Here is a 17,227-nt window from a genome sequence, read left to right on the forward strand (position 1 = left end):
ATGCCAAGAAATACCTGAAGATGAAGATGAAGAGCATGAGCAGCATGCAGAAGGTGGCCACGTTGTCCATGGTCTTCATGAGCACCACGAGCTGGCGGCGCAGGGCGGGCATGAAGCGCACCAGCTTCAGCACGCGGAGCAGCCGGAACGTCCTGAGCACGGACAGGCCCCCGTCCGACTGCCCGATGATCTCCCAGACACTGTGGGGACACGGGGACACTGCTAGCACCAGCGGTTCTGCTCCCTGGCACCTGGTCCCCCCCAGGAATCTCCCCTTTCCCTGCTCCTTTCCTGCTCCTGGGGAAGCAGCTTCGCTCCCCAGCGGTGCGGTCGCACCTCTGGTGGCACGGCTCGTCTGCTTTAGAGCTGGTTTTGAGGTCAATTCCCCAAAATTTCTCCTTAATTCCCTTTTTTTCTCCCAAGGTTCTTCATGTCTTCACCACTACGATAATGTGGATCACAATTTTGTCCCAGGAATACGTATTCTTATCGTATAGGAATATCAGCACAGCTCTATTCATTAGAACAAAACATTTTTCTTCCAGCAGCCCTTAAGGGAATAAGGGAAACAAAAAACCACTTCAAATCAGTAGGACCAATAGTTTTTATGTCTTTTTAGGCATTTATCTCCCTTCAGAACATCCAGGGGGATTTTTGCGGGGGTTGGTTTGATCAGACCATGGAATAACCTTTGTTCAGAACCTTGACTTGTCCAAACCTTGCACCTTGTCTGGATCAAAGGGTTGTGCCAAGGGCACTATCCTGGCTTACATCTCTGTGTCCCTGGAATTCTTTGCCCCAAATTACTGATTGAGGGGTGACCACAAAAGATCCCAGCACCGGAGTGTGGCTGGGACAGAGACACATCATTCTGTCTCTCAGGAGAGGCACAGGGAGAAGAAGAGAAAACAATCTTTATCCCTGCTCCTTTGTTTTCCCCGTGTGGAATGTGGTGTGGAGATTGTTTACCGGCAGTGATTGCTGGGTTGGATCCTGGTGAACGTTGTTTGGGGTCAGTGACCAAAAGGATCCAGCTGTGGCTCGGGCTCTCAGCAGAGAGTCACGAGCGTGAGTGAGTTAGGTAAGAAGTAAGTATGTAGAATAGGATAGTCTCTCTTTAAATAGTATATTAATGTAATATAGTATAGTTTTAATAAAGCTATCCTTCAGCCTTGTGATCTGGAGCCAGACATTATCATTTCTTCCCACATCTGGGGATCGTCGCATTTTTATGCATTTTTACGCATTTTTATGCATTATTATAGATCCCCACCCCGCTCCCCAGCACATCTGAACCCTCAGCAGAAAAGCCACGTCGGGGGAAGGACCTGATGACCACGATGATCCCGTCGAAGATGTTGTAGGGGTTCTTGATGTAGCCAAAGATCCCAAAGGCCAGGAGCTTCAGGAGCATCTCCAGGGCAAACATGCTGGTGAAGACGATGTTGCTGATCTCCAAGGCATTGGTCAGCTCGTCTGGCTACGGGCAGAAAAGCAACGCGGTCAGAGAAAATGGGAAAGGCTGGAATGTTCCTCACACTGGGATTTGTGCTCCTTCTGGGGAGCCATGGAGGAAAAAGGAAGTGTCTGAGGGAACAGCAGATAAACCTCCTGGAGTTCCCTGTGAGTTTTACTGGAATCACAGGATTCCAGCCCAGTTGTGGAGCAGCTGGAGAACAACTGTGCCCAACCCAAAATAATTCAAGTTAAGCAAAGGAAAGGGTTTGTTCACTGTTCTAAGATAGAATTATCCCGGCTGGAATCTGCCTGGATTCACATGGATCACTCTGCTTTTACTGCACTGACTCCAGCAGAACTTTAAGGACGCTGCAATATAGGGATAGAGGATATTCCTATATGATATAGGAATATCACAGCTCTGTTCATTAAAACAAAGCATTTTTCTTCCAGACATCTCCTAAGAGCATTAGGGAAAAAAAATACACCTAAAGTCAGTGGGATCAACAGTTTTATGTCTCTTGAAGTACTTATTTCCCTTTGGGAATTGCCCCCAAAACCCCAAAATGGTCTTTCCTAAAACCAGCAGATTTTAAGTGCCAGCAGCGTGGCCCTGAGTGCCAGGACTGCATTCAGGACTTCTGAGTTTCTCTGGGTGCACAGGATTTTAATGGAGCTGAAACCCCAGATTTTCCCATGCCCCTCTTCTATCCCAGCACCACATTCCCTCAGGCTCCAACCTTGCTTCCAGACATTCCATTCCTTTCCTGGGAAGTGTAGCAAAGCCTGCTCAGCACCCAGGCTCCCAAACGTGGCAGAAAAAATGGGAAAAGGTGGGATTGATCTGCTCCTTCACTGGAGCTGCTCCTTCCAACAGCACCCAGCTCTGCAATGAGCATTTCTAGTTCCAGGCCTGCTCTTTTGTGAGACAAAATGAATATTTTTCATTTCCTTTTCCTCAGTGTAATAACATTGTCTGGGAAAAGGTGTGATTTTCATATCTGACTCATCTCCTGGACTGATAATAATTTCCTTTATTCCCCATCCCTCGTTAGGGGGTAAAAATCGGCTGGTTTTGGGGGATGATGTTGCACTCCTTGAGGCTCTGTAACACATTGAGCTCCACACTCAGCAAATCCAACCCTTGGTAATGGAAGGAGAGGGTGAAAGAGTTAACTGGGATTTGGGAAGAGCCCACACATCTCCTCCAGCCCGTGGGCTGCTAATGAGCCATCATTCACTGCTAAATTACTCGTCTGTCTGCTGCTCAACCATTTATCCGGGGGGAGAGCACCCAGAGCTCCAGGTTCTAATCCATAAACTCGAATTGCAATGGGATACCGGGGAAGGACTGGGAAATTTGCACTTCTTTCCCTGAGCAGCACGGCCCTATTCCCTCACTTCAGGCAGAGCTCATCCCTCCTATTCCTTCCCCTCACAATGCCAAACCACCATGAGGAGAGGCAAAAAAAAAAACAAAAAAAAACCCTCATCAGAGGTTCAGGGCTGCTCTGGGATGAGATTTGACCAGCTCTCCACAGAGACTGATCCTAAAATAGCCCTGCAGGCTCCCAGGCTGTCCTGCTCCAAGCCACAGCGGGGACAGGACGCGGCGCTGGCACCGTCCCCGAGCGCTTTGTCAGGACCTGGCACGTCCAGGGTCCCCCCTGGCAGGGTTGGACGAGGGAATTCTTGACAAGGAGCAAAATAATTCATTAAACTCTCGCGTCCCTGCAGGCACAGCTCCTGGAACAGGGTGTGGGTGGCAGGCTGAGGCTGGGAAATGAATGGCAATCGTCAGCAAGGAATCACACAGAATCCCAGGATCACTGAGGTGGGAAAAGCCCTCCAGGACCATCGAATCCAGGCTGGGCCTGATCCCCACCTTGTCCCCAGCCCAGAGCACTGAGTGCCACATCCAGGAATTCCTTGGACACTCCAGGGATGGGGATTCCAAACCTCCCTGGGCAGTTCCAGTGCCTGACCAGCCTTTCCATGGAGAAATTCCTCCTGATGTCCAACCTGAGCCTCCCCTGGCACAGCTGGAGGCCATTTCCTCTCATCCTGTTGCTGAAGCCACCACCATTCTTGACAGGAATCTGCTGGGGTGGATATGTTTTCCCTGCTGTTTGCCAGCACTTTTTTCCTGGGAAACATGGAAAACCTGCCCACTGCTATTCCCAGCACCTCATCCTCTCCCACGGAGCAGCAGCCTCATGCATCGAAGGCAAACGTACTGTGGGGTTCTCCAAATTCCCCTTGCTGCTGCCAAGAGTTACAATTTTATCATGAAAATTGGGCTTTCTGGTGGTCACTTCAAAATCCCCAGTCCTGGAATGATGTGGATATAGCAGCACAAAATCGCTAAGGTTGGAAAATACCTCAAAGGTCAGCGAGTGCATCATGATAAGACAATTTCAGAGTCACCACCAAAAAAGTCAGTGTTGGGTCTGAAAAGCTGAACAACCCCAAAAACACCCTAGGGCAAATAAAAGGAATTTGTACATTGTTATTCTCTAAAATCCCAAGTTTCCTTAGGCAAACCCAAGATTCTCCTGTGGAGCACTGAGCCAATCCTGAATTTATTTCCCAATTTCCTTTGACAATTTGTGCCCTTTTTGCTTTGTCTCCAGCGCTGTGACTTTTGTTTCCTATTGAAGTCCGGGAGAAAATCTGCAGTGATCTGTCAGGGAGGGGAGAGAGGCCACGAGAGACAGGGACAGGAGAGGACAAGGAGGTGGCCTGGAACGTCAGCAGCTGTGCCCAGGAGCTGATCCAGCAGATTGGAGCACGGCAGGACGCTTGGGAAAGGTTGACAGATGGCTGACACTGCAAAATCTCACCTCAGGGATCTTCATTATCCTTCTGGGATGGTGTTTGGAGGCAGGCAGCACTAATGTGATGACAGGGCCAGCTGTGAGCAGGGATGTTGGAGCAGGATCCTGCCGGGACACCAGGCAGGACCCGCCGGGCACGGACAAGGACGGATGGCCCTGAACGGCAGCCAAGCTCTGCTGGGAGCTTGGGGATTGTTGGAGTGGATGCTGAGGAGCAGATGAGCCAAACATCCAGTGCTCCAGCCTTCCAGTGTAATTATCTTCTCCTGACACCAACGGGAGCCCGGGAAACGGGGATATTTTTATGCCTTCTGAAATGGTTTATTGCTCGCAGCGCAAATTTCCCGCTCCTCCCGCGCGCTGACGAGCAAAGATCCACGAGGAGGGTCAAGGAAGGGACACTCAAGATGGATTTGGCCATTCCCCTGCAGTCAGCCACTAGGAGCCACTGTTGGTTTTGCCCGAATTAAAGCCAATCCCCGAGCAGGAATTTTTCCAGGAGTCTTTTTCTCCGGGTGAAACAAATCGTTGATTTGCTGAAACCAAAGCTTTTCATGGCGAGGATTATTTTCGTCCAACTTTCTGGCTGGGAGAAAAATAAATTGCAACAACACTTCCAAATTGCTGCAGTGTCTCATTTTGAGCTGCTCAGAGCTAGAAACTTCAGGCTTCTGGCTCAAGCAATGGTTCTGTCATGAAATGCAGCTCGGACTGGGATGTGTAACAAAGCTTGGCAGCAAAATGAGGCACTTCCAGGAGAGTTGGTCTAAAGTGGAGGTTTTTGCTTTTTGCCAATTATTTTTTGAAGCCTCAACAACTCTGGCAGGGAAAATACCTGCCCTCCATTGGGCTCCGAGCTGCACCAGGAAAAAAATTCCTTTTCCAAACACAAAGAGGATGAGCAGGACCCCCCAGCAGCTTTGGGGATCTCCACACCTTCTGCTGCTGCAATTATTGACCTTTACATCAGTCCAGGATTCCAGGGCCAAAAGGTGACCACGTGGAATTGCAGGAGGATCGAGAATGCTCAGGAATCCCCAGAATATGGGAGAAGATTGGCAATGCTGGCATGAGGATCCCCCAGTCCGGATGTGGAGGCTGGAATGGGAATGGCCATGCTGGAAACCGTGACCAAAAACCAGCACAGAATGGCTTAACCCCAAGTCCCACTGGCACATCCCAGGGAATCCTCAAAAAAGTTCAGATTTCAGTCTAAACTTTAGAATTTCAAATTTAAATCATCCTTGGACTGCAGGATTAAATGTCCCACTATTCAAGGGAAGGGCAGGAGCTGGGTGGGATCAGTTTGGAAGATTTCAGCATCCTTAAGTTTAAATGAGAGCAAGCCCTGACTGCAGGCAAAACACATCCCCTCTTTGCCCATTTTCAAGGCCATATTTATGCTGCAGAATATTCCAGCGATTCCAAACTATGCTTTTATTAGGGACAAACCTCAAACAGTTCATTCCAAGTTCAGATAAACAGACCAAAAAAAAAAAAAAAATCCTTTCCTAAACAGTTTAGGTCTGAAAACCTCGGAAGCTGAGAATCTGCCACTTGTGGTTTTAGCAAGTACCCCAGAGCCTTCCTGGAACCACTGAATCCAATAAAAGAGAAACCCATCATGGTCCAATTATCCATGGCTCCTCCAAGCAGACAATGAAGGGTGGAATTTGCAGCCTTAGATTATCTTTGTGCACCTGAATTCCTGCAGTTCTCCAGGGACCGGGATCTCTTTGTGCCTCTTTTTCCTCTCGCCCACCTTCTCCCTCATCTCCTTTGATTGCTGCATCCACCAGCTGCTATTTTACATAATTTAGGCTCAGTCCCAGCAGGACAACTGAACACCTTTCTGCTCTGAAACTCTAAAATAATCACACCTGCATCCCTCACAGCGGAGAAAAGAGCTCTTCCACACCACCTCCTTCCTGCTGAATGACCAAGGAAGTTTCCAGCGTTAAAAACGTTGTTTTCCTTCAGAAATCCCCCTCCAAAGCAGCTCAACTTTTCCTGAGCCGGGAGATCTGAGAGTGGCAGAGCCCTGAGGAGCAGTAAACAAACCCAGAACATTGAGTCTCATAAACATCCTTTGCACTTGGGTTGTTTTTTCTCTTAGTCCCGAGCCTAAAGCTGTCAATGGGATTTGCAGCACTTGTTTATGTTGGCTTTTCTGCTTTAGATGTTCATTCAGCCCACAGAGGCTCTGAGCAGGCACAATAATGATCTGTCAATCCCTGCCTGCCTCCCGGGCACTCCGTGTTTCCTCCCCTCACCTCATTTTTGGGCAATTATAATTCTCCAATTACCAGGTTTTCCACTGCCACAGAGTTCACCTGTCTGCAGCCCCATGGCGTGGAATAAAAACCCACAGAGAATGCAGGGAGAGGAGAAGGAACCCAGGGTCTTTATGGACCATCCAGTCCCACCTAGGGGCACCTTCCACTACCCCAGGGTGCTCCAAGCCCTGTCCAGCCTGGCCTGGGACACTTCCAGGCATCCACAGCTTCTCTGGGAATCTGCGCCCCACCCTCACAGGGAGAAACCTGAGCATTCCCAGGAGAAGGAAGAGGGAAGGAGGGAAGCTGTGACATCTCCCAGCAGGGACTCAGTGCTCAGGTGCACACAGCAGGGACAGGCTGCCCTGCACTCGGCAGTCTGCTGGGGTTTATTTCCAGCTGTGTCATTCCCCTGCCTCTGGAGCAGGCTGGGAAAAGCTCCTTTTCCAGGGACTTTCAGGAGGCAGAGGAAGCAGAGCTGTCAGGGGATGTAAGTGACACCCCAGCAAAGATGAAGGCTCCGTTTTGACCTTTATTTTTCTCTCCTCCTTTGCTTGTCAAAGATCAAACTGAGCAATTCTGATATTTCTGAGGTAAGTAAACAACCCAGCAAAGCAAACAAGCAGAGCCCCCCGAGCAACTGCAGACCTGGCTGTTCCCTCCTCTGCATTCCCTGCCTTTGAAAAGAACAAACCCAAAAAACCCAGGAACAACACAAGTTGGCTTTTCAACTCCTGCATCTGAAAATATCTCCTGTGTAAACCATTTGGATGAAGTTTATTTACTACAAGATTGGACACTTCATGTCTGAAAATCAACTTCAAACTGGTTTAGTCCATCTAGACCACAGGAATTGCCTTCCTTTATGAGATATAACTTCCTAAAAAAAAGGGGTTGGGTGGTGTTTTCCCAGGCTCGTGAGCACAGTTCAAAGTTATTTCTGCTCTCTGGCCTTGGAAAGGGATCAGGGACTTGAACCAGGATATCCCAGCCCTGGAAACTGAGATATTTTGCTATTTTGGGGTGCCACTGCCCCACATTTAACAGCCAGACACAACCACAACCTCTCAGAAGCACAAGTCCTACTCAAGAAGGGGTTCTCTGTTATTAAAGCCTCTCCTAAAAGCTGTGGCTTTAAAGAGTTTGTGCTTCCCACTGAACAAAAAAAAAAAAAAAAAAAAAAAAAAAAAGTGTCACTGAGAGATTTCCAAATGGGCTCTGCTTCAAAGTAGGCTGGAAACAGAAGGAAAAAGAGATCTCCTCCTTGTGCCTGCTGATGGATGCTCCCTCTCTGGGTTTGGAATGAAAAATGGGGAATTTATTCCCTCAGTCACCTCCGCTCTCAGGTTTTATGCCTCCCTCTAAATGGGATCCTTCATGTGGAGCGATAACAATTTAATTGAAGATAACTGATGGTAATTTCTCCTCCTTTCAATTGACCTGCTTGATCTCCTAATGCTCTGCAGAGTTCCTTTTAACTCTCTGCTCCATGGTTAATGATTCCATACCCAGAAGCAAAAATCCGCTCCTTCCTCGAGCTGCCAACGGGACACTGGGGGGTGGAGGAAGCACTGAAACCCCAAACCAGCAGAGTTCAGCCTCTCCTGCAGTGACACTCAGGCACTCCCCAAGATTTTTATGCCAGTCCCTCAAGTTCAGGTTTGGATGCTGGAATGGAATTGTTCCCTGTGAGGACCTGGCACAGATTCCCAGAGAAGCTGTGGATGCCTGGAAGTGTCCAAGGCCAGGTTGGACAGGGCTTGGAGCACCCTGGGATGGTGGAAGGTGACCCTGGGGGTGGCACTGGATGAGCTTTAAGGTCCCTTCCAACTCAACCCATCCCTGGCCACAGGCTGGGAGTGTTTTCTGTCCAGAAGAATCCCTGGATGCCACATTTCCCTGTCCTGCAAGAAGAGCCACAGAGCAGAATTTGTTCTCTGGGATAATCAGCTTCCCTCAGAAGCTTCCCAGGCAGGAGGTCCCACGTGGCAGAACATATTTGCAGTATTACTTTCCCATTTCTCAGTTTCATTCAGCAAAATGCAATTTCATTTCCAGTGACAGAAATGCCAAGCAGGATTAGATCAAGTGCTGCCTCCTCCAGCCTCTGGAGGACGGGACCTGGGCAATCTGGAATGTTATCAGCAGAACTGTTTGGGAAAGCAGGGCAATCAGCTGGCTTATATCCAGATGGAGGATCACTTGGAGTGACAGATGGCTCAAAAATAAGCCTTAAAATGAGAAAAACCCACCCAAACTCTCTAAAACAATGCCCCAAAGCAGGCCAGCAGTGCTCAGGTTCAGTTATTAAATGAGAAGTCACAGCAGGAAGGAGCCAGCTCTCCAAATAAGCAGGGAAAGGCTCCAGCAAAGCCCCAAGAACAGCTGGGAGAACTGGACTCTGCACGCTGGTTGCACTGGCAGGAAAAGGAGGGAAAATGGGAAATGTGGAATGTCTCCTGTGCTGGGTGCAGGGATCACCCTCAGGATCATCCACCAGGAGATGCTCTGGCCCCTTCCCAACATCCCAGAACCTGTTACTGGAGCATTTTCCCTGGAAATAGGAGCAGGTTTCTCTCTGCTGCCATCCCACCCTGCATGGCTTTGGCTCCTTTAAAAGCCTCTGGCCAAAATCCAGGGAATTCATCCAGCCTGAATCATTCCCATCCATATGCTGAGCAGCACCAGTGGATCTGCTGGCCGGACAGCTCAGAGCAGGGCCTGGGCTGACTCTCATCCAAGAAATTTGGCTTCTCCCTCGCCATAAAAAAAATTACATTCACACAAGGAATTCTATCCACATGGTTCCTGCCCACTGCAAAGCTGTTCTTGACCACGCTCTGTGCTGAAGTCAATAATTAATGGCCCCAAAATCATCAGCACAATGCCTGAAATCAGCTTTGTTTGGCTGGTTAACCACAAAGAATTAATTTTTAAAATATAATGCAGCATTCCTACTGATTTATGGTCCTTTAAAAATATAATAAGAAATATAGCTTTATATTTAGGCCAAAGATATCTCAAATCTCATTAATTCGAAAGAAGAACAAGACTCTACCTTTTCCTTTTAGGTGTGAACCGAGTCCTGGGATATGAAGAGCTGGAATATTTAAGACTGGGATATGCACAAAACCCATGGAACATGCTACAGCCCCTTGCAGGCATAAAGGAGCAACAGAGACCCAGCCTGAAGGAATCTGCACAAGAAATGAAGGCCAATCATGGATTTTTCTTGGGAAAATCCTCCAGCCACACCCCACAGCTGCCCAAGAGGTTCCAGATGCCCATCACAGGCGGCACCACAAGCACTGAAGGGGGCAGGACACGCACACAGAGCGAGTAAAGAACCATTTCCCAGCTCTTTGATGACACTTTAGCAACCATTCCATGATCTTTATCCAGCTCCTGGCTCTCTGAAACCCCGGGATCAAAGACCTTTGGGTTGTCATTAGCAGGCAAACCCAATAGAAGTTGTTTACTTCGGCCGAGTTAATGGCACTGGAAATATTTAATCAAAAAATGGACACACTCCCCCTATTACTGCCAAGATGATTCAGAAGGGGCCACTTAAATCTGGTTTGTCAAGCCATTACTCATCCCCTGCTAATAGAGCTTTATGGAGAGACCCTTTGAAAAATGCACTTTGGTGATCCGCGGGCATCGGGAGATGAAACACATCAGGGGAGCACAGCAGGGGCTGCTGCTGGGGAGGAAGGTGGGGATGTGTTTAGTCTGCGTTTCAAAAAAAACCCTCGGATTAGTCATCTGTGTAGCCCAGGAGAGGAGCCGGAGAGGCTGGAGGGGGAAATGAGTTCAAGGAGAGGGTAATTCTTGAAAAAAAATGGAAGCCGGCGGCTGGACCCGACCTCAGAGTGCCCGAGTGGGATGTGAAGATTGGGAGAGGTTTTAAAAGGTTCAAGGGTCTTGGAACAGAAGGAGGAAATGAAAATGATGGAGGGCAGCAGGAGAAAACCTGGGGGTGTGTCTCGTTTGGGCACAGGGAGTTCTTTAGGGGTTTCCCTTTGGGAAACTGAATCCCAGAATGGTTTGGGTTGAAGGGACCTTAAGGCCCATCCAATGCCACCCCTGCCATGGGCAGGGACACCTCCCACTGTCCCAGGATGCTCCAAGTCCCGTTCAACCTGGCCTTGGACACTTCCAGGGATCCACATCTTCTCTGGGCACCTGTGCCAGGGCCTCCCCACCCTCCCAGGGAGGAATTCCTTCCCAATATTCCATCTGTCCCTGCCCTCTTGTCAGTTTGAAGCCATTCCCCCTGTCCTGGCACTCCAGGCCCTTGTAAAATATCTCTCTCCATCTCTCTTGCAGATTTCCTTCTAGGCACTGAAAGGCCACAATTCACTGACCCCAAATTCTCTTCCCCAGGCTGAACAATCCCAATTCCAGCTAATCCCAATTAACCAGGGCTGTTCACCTTCTCAATGCCAGGAAACCTCTGAGCACCCTGACATGGGAACACTTGATCCTGCCTTAGAGCCTGGGGATGGATCAGCTGAGTTGAGCTCTATTTATTGTGGTTTTTGTGACACTGGACCAAAGAGATCCCTTGGGATCCTTGGATCCAAGTCATTCCTAGGGTAGGTATCTCATGTTTTCCACAGGCTGGTGAAGTTCAGGGACATCCAGTGGGGACAGCACAGCTGGAGGAACCTCCAGCCCTTTTATCTCCCAAGACTGGACTGCACTTGGTCCAGCCCCAAGTTTGATACAGCTTCCCAAAGACAGAAACGCTCCCAAAGTGCTGAAGATTCCAAGGTTTACCAGCACAGAAATGAACATCTGCAAACCCACATCTGGAACCCAGGCAGCAGCTCCTCCCTGCTCAGATCCAACACAGAGCCAGGTGAACAAATCCAGGGGAAATCCACCTTTCCTCCCCTCCAGCAAACCCAAAGCAACCCCAGCAACCATCCTGAGCTCCTTTTTGTCTGGGAAAACACAAAGCTCTGAGAGCCCAGGGTGCTGCAGTCCTCAGCCAAAGCAGGCAGATGGGAACCTTGGAGCTCCACGCTGTTCTTCCCAGTGAATTATTGATCCCTCCTTTTAGCCACCAGCACCAGACTAAAGCAGCAATTAAAGCCCATCCACCAGGATCAGAAAGGGAAGGCAAAAAGACAAAAAGGTACAAAAGCAGAGGCTGTGCTTGCCAGCAGCCTCCAGCACGTGCAGCTGGCGCCGGGAACGAGCGGCTCCCCAGAAGCTGCTGCTCCGTTTGAGCTCGGGAATTACGGAATCATGGAATGCCCTGAGCTGGGAGGCAGAGTCCAGCTCCTGCCCTGCTCAGGCATTGCAAAAATCCCACCTGTGCATCCCTGGTGTGGGAATCCACATCCACATCCCTCTGGCTGCCCTGGCTGGCTCCAGACCCTGGCAGGGGGCTTGGAGACCTTGACACGGAGTCAAAACCACCTGTGGCTTCCATTTTAGCCCCTGGGAAAAGCTGCCAGCTCTGTGTGAGGAATTACAAGCCACAAGGGTTTGAGTGGTGAGGAAGTTGAGTTAACACAGGGTGAAAAAGTGGAATTTTGGGGCTTTTTAGAGTAGGGTTCAAGGGGACAAGCTGGAGGGATTTGGGCGTGTCCTGACCTTCTCCTTCTCCTTGCCCTCCATGTCTCGCTGTGATGGTGACACTTTTCTGTTGGTTTAAGGTACAGACACACTGCCCAACAGAAATGACAGATATTGGCACGTTATTGTAAACGTGGCACATGGAGTTTTTGGGATAAAATGTGAACACCGCCCCAAGGGGGGGGAATCTGTCACAGACTGACCTGCCAGACAGACCACAGCTCCTTGAGAAAGAATGTTCTAGATAAGAGAAGATAAATGACCTTGAGAAGCCGACCCTGCGCATTGCGACTCCTTCTCTGGCCGCGCGGGCTGGGAAGAAAGGACTTTTACATTCTTGGGGTCACCTCGACCTCCAGGCCCCCGAGACCCTGGGAGCATTGTCCACATGCCCTGGGGCCATCCAATTCCCTGGGGAACTGTTCCAGTGCCCGACACCCTCCAGGGAAGGTGTCAGGCATCTTCCCTAAAATCTATCTTCCCTAAAATCCAACCTAAACCTCCCCTGGCACAGCTCCAGCAGGGAGCAGAGCTCTCCATGGCTCTCAGGAGAAGCTGCAGACCACTTCTGCCTGAGGAATTTAAAAATAAACATTAAAAAAAAAAGGTTAAAAAACAACAATAAAAATGAAATAAAGAATTGAAAAAACAACAGCAAGCACCGACATCCCTCCTGCTCCCTGAGACGAGAGCAGCTTGTTCTGCTGAGGCAGTGATGGACTCCAGAGGTCAGGAAAGAATTCCAAGAACATCAGAGGTCAGGGAGGAATTCCAAGAACACCAGAAGTCAGGAAGGAATTCCAAGGAAGAGGGAAGGACACCAGAGGTCAGGAAGGAATTCCAAGGAAGAAGGAAGGACACCAGAGGTCAGGGAGGAATTCCAAGAACATCAGAGGTCAGGGAGGAATTCCAAGGACTCCATAGGTCAGGAAGGAATTCCAAGGAAGAGGGAAGGACACCAGAGGTCAGGAAGGAATTCCAAGGAAGAGGGAAGGACACCAGAGGTCAGGGAGGAATTCCAAGGAAGAGGGAAGGACACCAGAGGTCAGGGAGGAATTCCAAGGCGGAGCTGCCCTTCAGCACAGTGGGATCACCTGGACACTGCACTGAGTGAAAGCCTGGAATTTCCAAGAGGGAGCAAAAAGCAGCAGGAGAGCTCAGTGAGTCTTTCTCCTCATCCCTGTTTGTATCCCATAATTCTATCCAGGCCCAGGATTTGCACCTGGCAGAATTTCTAGATTTCAGAGTCTGGAGATGGCCCAGTGCTCCCACATTTTCACCTTCTTGGCAAAAAGAAACCTCCAATGAAATGAAATTCTATGAAACCACCACCAATATTCACAGAAATCACTGTGCTGGCTTTGCACTGTGCTTCTCGTGCCGTATTTATTCCTAACATTGGGAGAAGAAGAAAAAGGTCTGGAAAACAGGACTTCAAACAGAGGAGGTGACTTTCCATGAGATTTTTCTGATTCCTTTTGCAGGAATGATGTCTCACCCCCAAGCCTGCCCTGGATTTCAGTGTGGTTTTATTGTTATGGGAACAAAATGATACAGGAAAAAATAAAAATCAGTGGTTCTAATTTGATATAATGACATAAAATCACTGCTAAAATAATGAAATTCAGCTGGATTAGCCCTAATAACAGCAGCACTAATTAAAATTATTGCAGTTCACTCTTACTGTGAGGTTGGTGAACACCTGAGACTCTTCCCCAGGCAGGAGTGGGTGAGTTTGGTTTTGGGGGTCGTTAGTTCAGCCTTGGTGAGCTGGGCAAAGGGGGCTGTTAAGGAACACTAATTACCTGCCACTAATTACGGCAGCAATAACAACACCTCTCCAATCATGCCGGGCTCTGTCAACCCCCTGCACATCCCACATGCAGATGGGGAGGAGATGGCAGGCAGGGACAGCCGTGAAAAATAAACAGACCAGGATTTCACTGGATTCCCCATCCCTGGCAGTGTCCAAGGCCGGGCTGGACAGGCCTGGAGCAGCCTGGGGTCGGGGAACAAAATCCCTTTCAAGGTCCCTTCAAGCCAAATGATTCTGGGATTATTTCATTTGCAACTTTCTCTCTTCCATGCCCCAATCAACGTTTTTTCCCCCTGGTTTTTCCCAGCCCTGCCGTGGCTCCGAGTGGCAGAAGTGAAGAAGCAGCTCCTGCGGGAAGAGCCACGAGGAGCAGACACGGAACCAGGGCTGCTCCAAACCCCCGCAGAGCCCAGACTGCTCCGGGGCCTGCATCCACCTCCTGCTCCCAGGAAAGAGCCAAACCAATCCAAATCCTCCAGGTAGGGATGGAACAGGCAACACCAGGCTGAATTTGAGAGTGGGAGTTAGAGAATTTAGACTGCAGCTCCTGCCTGGTGGCTTTCATAAACTCCTAAAGCTCCACCGCCAACCCCGTGCAAACACCGAGCCCCCGAGGAAGCCACGAGCTCCCAAAAACTCTTGCCCTGATGGAAATCCTCCTTGTGGGCTCCCAAAGCATGCTGAAAGCTGCCCGATTATTTTATTTGTGGCATCCACAGCAGATCTCAAGCAATTATTTGCTCACAGGCAGGCTGGAGGAGGTGGCGAGTGTTTCCATGGCAATGAGCTGGCATTGCCGTGGTGACCACGGGCTGCTGCTGCTGCTGAAGCACCCTGACCCCTGCACAGCTGAGCACAGCACGGAATTTCCTCCTCCCCTGCCTCATGGTGGCCTTTATTGGAGCTCAGCCCCAGGCAGGAGTTGCCTCAGGTGGTTGTGCAGAGCCAGGGAAGCATCCTCAGCTCGTGGCAGCCAAGCCTGAATTAACCTCAAGCTACGGCAGGGAAGGTACAGGTTGGATATTAGTGAAAAAAAAAATCACCATAAGAATAATAAAGTACTGGAACTGTCTTCCCAGGGAGGTGGTGGAATCACCATCTCTGGATGTGTTTAAAAAAGCCTGGACATGGCACTCGGTGCTATAGTCCAGTTGAGGTGTTAGGGCACAGGTTGGACTTGATGATCTCAGAGGTCTCTTCCAACCTCATCATTCTGTGATTCTGTGTACCTGTCCCTCAGTCAGCTTCAAACCAAGCCCAGCTCCAATCCTGGCTGCTCCTGAGCCTCAATCCATGAACTAGAATATGAAACAGAGGAGACCCAGCACTTCATTAGCTCAGACATCAAAAGCAAAAGAATCCATCAGCGTTTAAACCCTTTAAGAGAGGTCACGCTGAGAGACAGATGTGTTAACAAGGTGCAGGAGTAGCTGGCACATCAAAAAGCAGCTTTGCAGCTTCCTCCCAGGTGAGGAGCTCATCCAGATTTCTGTGGGAGAGTCAGAACCGAGTCTGTCTCCCTCCAAACCATCTCCAGATAAAGTTTATGTTAGCATAAAAGCCTCACCCCGAACTCACGTGGCAGGATACCATTGCATCTCTGCCTTTGAGAGCTCAAACTGCTTCCTCTCCCAACTTTTATGGCTGGACCGACTGCTGCCCCAAAACCTGACCCCACTGAAGCATTCCTCGAGTTCCTTTTCAAATCCAAGCCCTGCACTCCACAAACCCAAAGAGGTTTCCCTGGAGATGCCCAACAAAGCCCCAAAGGCACCTTTGGGTGCAGAACTGGGCACGGCAGAGGTTTGGGGGAGCAGCAAAGGCTGGGAGAGAGGAGTGAGGGGGGAACTGGGGACCTGCTGCCTCTGAGCTGCAGGGAGCAGGCTCCCAAAACAGAATTATGGAATCATAAATACCAATCCTGGTTGGAAAGGAGCCACAGGGATCATCCAGCCCTGCACAGACCCAACAACCCCACCCTGGGCATCCCTGGAGCGCTGTCCAAACCCTCCTGGAGCTCTGGCAGCCTCAGGGCTGTGCCCATTCCCTGGGGAGCCTGGACAGTGCCCAGCAGCCCCTGGGGAAGAACCTTTCCCTAAAATCCAACTTTGCCCTCCCTGGCACAGCTCCAGCCATTCCCTGGTCCCAGGAGCTGCAGATCCCGAGGAGTTTCCCCTCAGCCTCCTCCTCTCCAGGCCAGCTGAGGCACAGAAAGTCCACGGACACAGCCAAAACTTCACATCCTGTTGACACAGCTCCCTGGAGCCACACAGAGCCCAAAGCAGAGTGCAGCGACCCTAAAGACACACAGCCACATGCTCTAACGAGTCCTTCTACTCCAAGCACACCATTCCCGAGTAGATCTGATACTTTCCAGGCCAAATTCCTCCTTTAAACAAACTCAGGAGGTCCTTTTGTCTCTTTTCAGCAAACCTCCCTTAAAAATCACCCAGCCAGGACTTCACACTTCAGCCACGGGAGTGAGGAAGCACGAGGGGACAGTGCCAGCCTGGCAGGGGACACTGGGCAGCCTGGGGGACAGGCAGAGCATCCCTGCCCTCAGCCACAGGAGCTGGGACATCTGGAGAACACACCAGGAATGTTCTGGAGCACCCTGTGCCTGCCGGTGAGTGCTCCCCGCTGGGATTTGAACATATGGCTGCAGCAAGCCTGCCCAGTGCCACTGGGGTTTTTTTAAACCATCAAACCAGTCCCCCAGGCTCCCCAGCCTGCGTTTCCCCTCCCTATCAAACAAGGAAAAAGAATTCAATTTGGGGTTTCGAGAGTTTCCAGCTGAGAGATACAATTAGAAAAATATTCACTGCAGATGATGATAAATAACCCTGGGCTGGAGAACCTCGGAAAAGATCTGTTCTTCGGGCGGGTGTGGTGACACAAAGCCTTCTGCAGGGCTGTTTTACAAGCTTTCCCCTGAGCCCAAACTTGTTAACCTTCATTTCCCTGCCTGTTTGCAGAGGAGTGACAGCTGCAGCCATAAATCCAGCACTCAGGTTTCCTGTCAGAGTGAAAAAATCAAATATGGATGAAACCCTCTGCTGTTACACCCTGACGAGCAAGAAGGAGGGGGGGAAAAAAAAGGAGAAAAAAGAGGAGTGGGAGGAAATCCACGGCTTTAAAATAATTTCTGAAATACAAAAGGACTTGTGCAAGTTGGGTGGGAAACTGCACTGCATGGTTTCCTTCCCTCATTACCTGTCTGGAGTCTGAGCCGGCCTGTCCATCACCCTCTC

The 17,227-nt window shown here is 49.9% G+C and overlaps 1 protein-coding gene across 3 annotated transcripts in view; it reads right to left on the reverse strand.

The window, feature by feature from the left end:
• CACNA1H (calcium voltage-gated channel subunit alpha1 H) overlaps positions 1–17,227 on the reverse strand; it is a 158,122-nt gene that overhangs the window by 48,478 nt on the left and 92,417 nt on the right. For all 3 annotated transcript variants that reach the window (XM_068207249.1, XM_068207250.1, XM_068207251.1), the window contains 2 exons: positions 1,329–1,480; positions 15–200 (listed from right to left, as the gene is read on the reverse strand). In XM_068207249.1, coding sequence (XP_068063350.1) covers positions 15–200; positions 1,329–1,480 — 338 coding nt within the window. The remainder of the gene's footprint in view (positions 1–14; positions 201–1,328; positions 1,481–17,227) is intronic.

The sequence above is a fragment of the Anomalospiza imberbis genome, chromosome 16, assembly GCF_031753505.1.
Source record: "Anomalospiza imberbis isolate Cuckoo-Finch-1a 21T00152 chromosome 16, ASM3175350v1, whole genome shotgun sequence".
In the NCBI taxonomy this organism is placed as follows: domain Eukaryota; kingdom Metazoa; phylum Chordata; class Aves; order Passeriformes; family Viduidae; genus Anomalospiza; species Anomalospiza imberbis.